The sequence below is a fragment of the Dromaius novaehollandiae genome, chromosome Z (genome assembly GCF_036370855.1).
Source record: "Dromaius novaehollandiae isolate bDroNov1 chromosome Z, bDroNov1.hap1, whole genome shotgun sequence".
Classification (NCBI taxonomy): Eukaryota; Metazoa; Chordata; class Aves; order Casuariiformes; family Dromaiidae; genus Dromaius; species Dromaius novaehollandiae.
This window is the reverse complement of record NC_088132.1, coordinates 56,475,214-56,484,696: the sequence shown is the minus strand read 5'-3', so window position 1 is coordinate 56,484,696 and position 9,483 is coordinate 56,475,214. Positions and strand designations below refer to the sequence as shown.

General features: G+C 34.8%; 1 protein-coding gene across 2 annotated transcripts in view; it reads right to left on the bottom strand.

The window, feature by feature from the left end:
• Window positions 1–1,096: 1,096 nt before the first annotated feature.
• LOC135324885 (transportin-1) overlaps window positions 1,097–9,483 on the bottom strand; it is an 80,329-nt gene continuing 71,942 nt past the window's right edge. For both annotated transcript variants that reach the window (XM_064501929.1, XM_064501928.1), the window contains 2 exons: window positions 8,170–8,312; window positions 1,097–6,543 (listed from right to left, as the gene is read on the bottom strand). In XM_064501929.1, the coding sequence (XP_064357999.1) occupies window positions 8,205–8,312 (108 nt within the window). In that variant the 3' untranslated portion in view covers window positions 1,097–6,543; window positions 8,170–8,204. The remainder of the gene's footprint in view (window positions 6,544–8,169; window positions 8,313–9,483) is intronic.

The window sequence follows — 9,483 nt, the reverse complement described above, 5'->3', positions numbered from 1 at the left end:
CTCTACAAGTCTCCTACTGAGAGCAGAACGCTCCATCACCAGTCTTGTTCCCACAACAGGGGGGCGCAGGCAGGGCTATCTGAACAAAAACAAGAACACCCCCCCGCGCCCCCGCCCAGTCACGGAGACACTCAGGTCTTACAGCCAACAGGAACCAATCTCTATAATCAACCTGATCCCTGCAGATCCCCCCTACTGTTAACAGCTATTCCATGGCTTTCTCCTGTTTTTAGAGCCAGAAACCTAATTTATTTAAGCAGACTTTCAGCTGAACATGAAGCAATTAATTTCCACTATAAATTTTATTAAGTTTACTTAGCAATCATATAAAAGCACGATGATGCATGTTGCCAAATTCAATTGCTATACTATACAAGCAATCTTTACTAGACATATGTCATTGTCTAAATGTAATTGACCAACTGTTAAATACTGAAAGGGAACACAAAATGTTCAAACCAGCTACGTGGATTTTGTCCAGAGAGCTACCACTGTTAGTTTTATGCTTTCACATCACAGAACCCTATAGCAGCAAATTATCTAAGTGGAAAAATAAATCTTTAAATAGCTTGTATGAGCGCACTTCTATAAAAGCTATATAAATTAGATTAAGAACACCGCAATATTTCGTTCCAAGCCTTGATTAATTTTCCTTTATTTTTAATTTACTCATATTTTTATTCAGAGTATTGGTAATACAAGTACTGAGAATGATTCCCCCCGCCCCCCCAATTTGGTCACATTCAGCAAGCATCAGCTGTTTCAAACAAAATTACAGTCCATTACCATTTCTTGGTAATAAAGCAAAAAAGGTACCAGCATCACCCACAAACATTAATTTCAATTCAGGTAAACCTCTTATGCCTACATATATCTGTAAATGGCCCCAAGCAGCATGAAGCATCTAAACTGAATTAACATTAACTTATCCAAAGACCATTTTCTTTCAGGCAAAATGAAAATCCTCCTTGTTTAAAAATTCTAAGCAGGCTCCAGAACTTATGAACCAGAAGAGTGCACTACTGAGTCAGGCAAAACAAATAAACTGAACATGAAGCTTCCATCTTTCATTAAAAACTGCAGTGCAACATCTATATATATTTAAACAACTTTATTAACATAGTCAAGCAGTGATTAACATTCACATCTATTATGTCACATCATACAAATGTAAATACAAAATTACTACAGTACAATATATATTCTCTGCATGATCCAAAATATTTGGTGGCCCCAAAAACTCTTTAAAATTCAGCAGCTTATCAAAAATTAAAACCATATTCTATTTAAAATGAAGTTCTGTTAGCACATAGGCAGACTTCAAGAAATATCACTCAATTTAGTACAGTTTGAGAGGTTGCAGGAGGATATGTTTGAAGGAAACATTCCAACATTGTGGCAGATACAGAAACATCAGATTTAAAGCTTTCAAGCAAAACTCATACAACCTAAGTTGTCAGCAGAAAGATCCAGTCATTTCTCATTTTAAGCTATTTTATATACTGCATCCAATTTAAAATTTTAGAAGTGTTCAGTAAGTCAGACAATGCACAACGAATCTACCTATTTCTTCCCATGAAAAAAAGATAGTATTACATTGGAGAATTCAACAGCCAAAAAAAACCTGGTTACACCAATCTTTTTTCCCCAATCACTGTCCCCACATAAATCACCCAGGCCCTCTCAGTTTTGTTGCCCACCCAAAGCAAATAGATACCTAAGGTGAAAGTAGCGCAATAGAACCAGCTTATAGGAAAATGGTACTATACTGTAAGCGCTGAACTGAGATGTGGATTTGGCTTAAGTAGTATACTGTAACACCACACAGGGATTCATCTTTTATAGAGTCATTTTAATTTCCCTCACATAAATACATTCAAGTGAGAAAGTATCCTCATTATTTTAGCAGAACATACTCTGTAAGGCAAGCAAAAAGAGTACCCACCTCAGAGTTTCCCATTTAAAACTACCTAAAACTGGCTTGCTCCAACAATTAAGTGCAAAGAGCAAGCATCAGTGGCAGACAAAAAAAAAGTTTCTATTGGAGAATACCTAGTAGACTGATGGATGCAAGTCATCCTGGAGAATGCATAGGTGAGTGAAATATACAGCTACTGATCAAGCTTTATTTACTCAAAATGAGGTTACTGGAAATACACAATATATAACAAGTACGTATGCAAACTATATCAGTGTCTATCTGAGATAACTGCAAGATGTTTTGTAATTTACAGCAGTCATTTCACTGTAGAGCCTAACCTTTATCTAAGATAAAAGGTTACTCTTTAGACCCTACACAGAAGCTTTATGCATCTATCACCCTCATGAAAGAAACAGTATTGAAGCAATTAGTGTTAAGTTGCAACTTCTTTCCTTGATAAAATCTGAAACAAAAGATTTTCAAAACAACATTGCATTTAAAGCATTTCTTTTTAAAGTATTTCAGTTGTTTTTTGAATATGGATGCATTCTCCTCAAGGGAAGAACGATTTTGCACCTGTATCTATTAATACATTCAATATGAATAAAATAGGTGAAGCAAAAGTCATTATTGTCCCACAGTAGAAGGTTAATTTAGAGTAAGTTTTAAGACAGAGGAGCTGCCTAATATGAAATACATAAACTGATATAATTAAGACACATTTTTATAAGCATGTATTCTGAACAAAAAGGGTACAAGAGTATTCACCTGAGATAAAGCTAGTATTTGAATATTTTTTTTAAAATCTAAGTAGCAATGAGTTTCGCTTGAGGAAAGCCACTTAAAGTTCTAAAATATACATTTTACTATTATACAATATATGCAGTTTAAGTAGTTAAGATTGATGCTAACATAAAAGTCCTAACCAAAAAGAAAGAAAAAAAAAAATCACAGTGAGTATCAATATTGTTAGTTACAAAATTTATGCTACTTGGTAACTTCTAAAAATCATAATGGTTATAAATTTTAAACCCATTCTTCTAAAAGTGATCTCTTGAGTACAACCTTTAAGTAGCAATAAACTAAAGCGTAAGAATTAGCTTATTACAATTTTAATATATACACATTCACTGATTTAGAAAATAATCAAGCTTTGGAAAAAGCTTACAAAATTTATTATTTTTGCTTGCACTGGTTAAAATAATGAACTATTCTAACTTTTTTTCCCCTAAATGAAAAGAGCTGTTTCCTGAATGTGTAATGAAAGAAACTGTAGTATTGAATGTCACTTAAGACTAATTTAACTGCAATTTAGAACTGCCAAAAAGATGCATTTATAAGGATTTTACATACACTTTCTGTTACCAACTTAGGTTGATCAGCAGCTTTTGTTCACTCTCAGAATCCTTCAAAAAGGGAAACTCAAAACAGGAAAAAAGGCATATATAAAAAACAGTAAACACTGACCTCCTGAGGTTCCTACAACAAAAATATTCAAGTAGAAAATCTACACCATTACTTAGCAGCGGCTATTTCTGTAGTTTAGCACACTAACAGCACTTTATTCAGTGTGTAAGGAGCAAATGAAGTAAGCCGTGCTTTTAGCATGCCAAGAGGCAGAAACACTGGAATGTAACAAAGACAAACTCACAATTCTACCAGTATAAACATTCAGTCAACATTCAAGAACTGTCAAGACTACACCACAAGAATTAAGATGCTTTTTATATATCCCATGATGCAATAATTTGAATCACAACTGTTAATGCTGATTCAGAACTTTTCTTACCTCATGTTATATCCTAAATGGCTTCTGCAAATCTCTGCACTATTTTATGCATTAAGAATATGGTTTATTAGCTTTAAAATATACCATGAAAGAACTTATTGATATAAAAGACTGTTCTGTCAGTTCTGTTTATTTCTGCCTTAATCACTTTCCTTACTGTTATACCAGATCAGTTCACAAATACCTATTAAAAATATGTATGTACAAAAGTGGCATCGTAAGCTAATCTAAGATGAGGTGGAGTAGTTTTTATTCTTTTTGGCTAAAGGGACTTTCTGAAACTTTAAAGAGCTTAACTAAACTCAGATTCTAGCTGTAATGCTACAGTATTGTTTAGGTAGGTTTTCCGTTTTATGAATGTTTAATGTCACTTCCTTCTGCAACTCTTCCCTAATGCTTAAAGAAACTCAAAATTAAAATAAGTTCAGGTTTACGATAATATCCTACCTTGCTAAATTTTAAAGTTTTTTTTTCTTTCAGAATTTGGGTTTAAAGTGGTTTTAGTGACTAAAATGATTACTTACTTCAGAATCATTAGTTAAGATGGAATTTTATATTTGCTACCAAAGCAATATAATTTGAGAGTAAGTTATCTCATGCAATTTTGACCAAATTGAATAAATACTAGGTACTACCATTACTGAATGTACTTCATACAGTACATGTCCAAACTATTTTTAGGCATAGTCATTCAAATATGCAAAGCTAAAAAAAAAAAAAGGTGGTGGTGGTGGGAGAAACAGGTAAAACATGTGCATGCTATCATGCATAAAAAAACCCCAAAACTCTTTAAACAGCATTTATAAATTCACACTCACGCAGTTCAAACTTCAGTGCAATGGCTAAATCATTCAACACTCAAAGAAGAGAACCATGCAAAGAAGAGTAAGTTCTTAAAACAAAACAAAAAAATAAAATAAAAACAAACAAAAAACTGTTATCCAGTATCCATTCTGCAATGCAAAGGTGAGAAACTAAAACTATAAAAAGGCGGTTATGGCTTAATTTTGTTTTGCAGATTAATTATGCAGCACTTGAAAAATGGAAAGGTGTGGCTTCACCTCTGACCAGCAGAGTTAAAAATCTCTCCATTTTCCTTTATCATCATGGGATACTCTTTAGGCAATCTAAATTAATAAAGACTTGCCACTTTTAGATGGACACAAGATCAAGTGTACCAGTTAGGATTTCACATTCACAGTACATAAGAAAATACACATGGAAGGAAAAGTAAAGGGTTAACTTAACAAGGATTTATTCACAGGAATACATGTAAGTAGAGAAAAAAAACACAACAGAAAGCTAAACAAATGAAATGAAGAGGATCCAAACCAACTTTCACTCCGTAGCTTTAAACTTGCACCCTTGTGCATTTAACTACATCACAAAGGGCCACCAACATGCGCCGATACAGTGTAGATACCCTGCATTACATCCATTAACTTAAACATCTCTTTGAGATCATGCTTTGAACAAAAAGAAAGCATAGAAGGTAATATGTTGAGTGGGAATAAACACAAATATAGCAATCATGTCATCAACTTCTACAATTGTCTTACGTGCCAACTCACATTTATGCAGCCTTTAACGGGTCTTACCATGTAACTCATTTTTAGAGGTTCTGATAAAATCACTAGTATATAACCATGCAGAAAGCACATCACACTGACAGCACAGAGGCAAGTATTTTGCACAGCTATATCAGCTTTCCACATTGTGCAGGTTACACACAATACAATATCAATCTTATTCTTAACAGATCCTAAAAAGGTATTTCAAGGCCTAATTGTAAACTACAGTACTTTATATCTATATCCTTAATAAAAATAAAATCCACAGAATCTTAGAAAAGGAAATTTAAATGCAGGGCTATATTGAATTGGTAAACTGCAACACAAAACTGGCGCAACATAGGTAAATGTATACCAATTTCACTCTATGTGATGCAAGCATGCTACTTCCCCACTAATTTAATTTACTTCTGATCACTATGAGCCAGAATGCATGCCTGAACCTTAAACTGCACGTTAAGAATAATGCCTTACTCTAGAAATTAAATCTAATGAAGTACAATAATCAAATCATATCCACTACTTCAAATTTTTTAAATGTAAAAATTAAGATGTCAATCTTTCCTTTGAAGTGTCCCTCCCCTTACCCCAAAAATGAAAGGAGTGACTCATTTGGCAGCTTGCAGGTTTCTTCATTTTGTCAAAGGTAACCTTTATTAATTTACGATGGGGTTTCTGTATTGTACACTGCAAGTGCCTGCTCCTAATACAGACACAAGCTGCATTTTAACTGTACTAACTTCATTTGTGTAGTTCTTCATTAACATGCAAATACCTAGGAATCCCATCAAGCAGGATGAAATAATGTAGAAAACCCTTACTTAAAAAAAATAAAAGAAAAAAAGAAAGCCTTTTACTGTTTGTGACCCCCATTCTTAGGTTTCCTTTATTGTGCGCAAAGTAGTTTTCCTCTTTACGTATCCCTATGGTTCAATTATATGGTTCTTATTTTGGTACAATTCCCCACAATATTCCAGAATGTGCTGTTTTGTGAACAGATTTTTTTTTTTTTTTTTTTTTTTTTGCTTCTTCACATCCAGTGCAGAGTTGTAATAGGAGACAGATTTCCACCCACAAAGGCTCCAGATGTTAAAACATTTCCCAACATCGACTTAATACAGTGACGGCAACACCTCCCTCCCGCCCCTCCCAGTAGGGTTGGGATTGTACTGTATTCCCTACTGGTTTACCCTTCCCCCCAGTAAAGGGTAACATTTTCCCTGGGTGCAGAGGCTCCCTCATAGTCTCCCAGACTGAAGGACCTGTAAAATGAAGAGATAAAGGTATAGTTAAATCTTACTTCGAAACTCAGCCAACAGAACTGTGCATAGAAACCACCACCACCGAGCTCTTTGCTTAAGTAACAGAGGTCAATCTTCAAGTTAAAAATAAATTTGTGCCCAGATTTGTCCTTTTAAAGTTGTTTAGAAAAGATCACATTTATACAAAGTAAAATTATTATTCATGAGAAAACAATGCATGCTTTAAAGCTACACTAACAGTTCCACTGTTGTGGCTAGGCTTAGATTTACGACAAAAGCAGTTCTGTATATTTTAGTAAGTCCTCTATACTCTAACCCTGTTTGTCCAAAATTGTGAGATGGTTAAGACATCAAGAACAGATTATTATATGTATGCTTTCCTGACCCAATAATTTCACTTCCAGGCTGATTAAACAAGATAGTGATAGTGACTCCTCAGTACGAACTGGACAGGGATGAGGTTCCTCCTCATTAGGAGTAAAAAGAAACATCCCCCAAAACCCCTTATGTCAGAACTAAAACACCCTCATTCATAAATACATAAATGTTTGAAGTAAGTTTATTTTGATATTCGTTGTTCAGATCAAACATATAATTCAGACAGGGTATTTTATGTCACTGACTCTGTATATAATCTTAGGCTGACTTGTAAATAATTGTCCATTCAACAATAAACCAGAATTGCATGATTCAATCCCATAATTTCAATACAAAAAGTCTAGAGCAAATATCAAATTAATAAAGACAAATGAATAAACTTAATCCACCCTTATTTTTAGTATTATCACTATAAAAGATTATTTAGTATAATAATCTTTCTTAGCATCACACTACTTTATATGTGGGAACTTCTTTGTGCAGTGTGTAGGGACAGCATAAAAAAGCAAGAAGGTATGATGTATTATTCCAGAATGCACATCTACCATTCTTCGCTGAAGCTGTCATTCTCCATGACAACTGTAGAAGTTCCAAACTGGTGTATAAAGTGGGCCATTGCAATAATAAACTCATCAACCTCCCCAAAGCATCAGGCTCTACAGTCAGTAAAACTGAGGATTAGCAAAAAATCCTTTATTCAGCGCAGACATCACCTCATATGTGCCGAGGACTTCTCATAGCCAGAGTCTTAACAAACTTGCTTTCCCTATCCCAGGGAAGCATTCTGACATAGACCACCATCTACCATTTGTAAGACACAGAGTGAGCATGTCTTTCAAAGCCCCGTGTCTTCAACATGATGGTTTGAGGATCATATTCATCACTTTGCTCATTAAGCTCAAATAGGCACTTTGTTACAGCTATACTTCCAACTGTATCTTGATACACTACTGTGCATATAGTTCTCTCCCCCACGCTCTCAAAATTAAAAAAAACAAACAAAACAAACCAAAACAACCCTCCCCACACACACAGCCGGACAACTGCTATTGCTACAGCTACCACCATTCCAGTATGCTATCATCCCCCCCTTTTTTTTTTTCTTATAGGAAGGAAAGATATCTGATCCAGTGTATCCGAAAAAAATTTAACCTAGTCAATAATTTGATTAATCATGTTTCATATAATGCAAATAGAGAGGGAGCCTGTTTTACAACTCTGTTTAGTAAAGGTGTTTTGTGTGCTTACCTCTAATTATGGGACTGCAGCTACAGTGCATGAGGTTAAACTCCATAATAAGCTGCAAGGCGCTCTTTTAAGGGAAGAGGAAACTGGTCAGAGAAACGCCTCCAGTTTTCATCCCCAACTTGATTTTTAAATCCATGAAGAATCTATAAATGAGGTAGTGGGGAAGGAAGTCAAGACAATCATTAATTGCTGGATTGTACATCTGTCCATTTAAGTTCTCAAATTTAATATTTAAACAGCACTAAGAAACAAAGGGAATTTAGTAAAGTCTTACTTAAAAGCATGATAGCCTCTAGAATATAGCTACCCAAACAAATTAACAGAAAAACAATTATTTGTATTGGATATGGTCACTTACAGTCTAGAGTTAGGCTATTTAGGAATGCTAAACATTTTGTCAACTGGCACAGTTTATATGTTAAGATTATTCAGGAAGGAATTCAGGTCAGGATGGAAAGTAAGGCAGAACTATAGCCAGTATTTGCTAGAAATTGGCAGGCATTCCTACTGTCACAAATACAAAAGCATCCTATGGATAGCTATGTTTTTTCCCATGGAGCATGTACTCAAAAGGGAAGTCAAAAGTCTTCTATACACTGACAGAACAGGGACCCACAGCAGTCAAAAGCCAGTGTTAAAAACAACAAAAAAACCCCTACAAGTTTCAGTCTGAACCCTCCAATGTAACAAATTACCTAAAGTACCAAAGTTAAAGGATACTATCAAAAACGTATTTTTTGCTCTGAAAAAGCTGTTTAGAAGGCAAATATAAGAAAGAACAAGAGCAGATTACATGGCTGCTCTTCATAGAAAATAACACACAGAGGCCTAAGTTATGTTTTTTCTTTTTTAAATGCAAGGATACTGAATTGAGGAAGAGCCTGTCACAAAAACATCCTCAAAGAGGATGAGGTAATGTCAAAGTTAAAGCTTATGGTATCCAGTTCACCCTCAACACAATGTTCTTGAGCACAACTGCTTTTAAAGAGGAAATAATGACATGACAGGGTCACCTGTTGTTAACCACAGGCAGACCCACCTCTCCCCCAAGCAAAAGAGTCAGATTAGCCAGCTACTTAGAAACTAACAAAACCCAAGAACGCTCAGGTACCACAAAAAGCAACATACTATTTTAATAGTCTTTCAGGACAGTTTTAATAGGTGAGCTTCAGTTTGCTCATATAAGATACTTTGCTTTTATAAAAGGTTATAATAAAATTAAAATGCGTGTCAGATCTTAACACTGGCAGCAGAAGGCTTTTCTCTCTCTCAGCTTTAATGCTCCCAAATAAAAGAAACATTGGACCATCCACT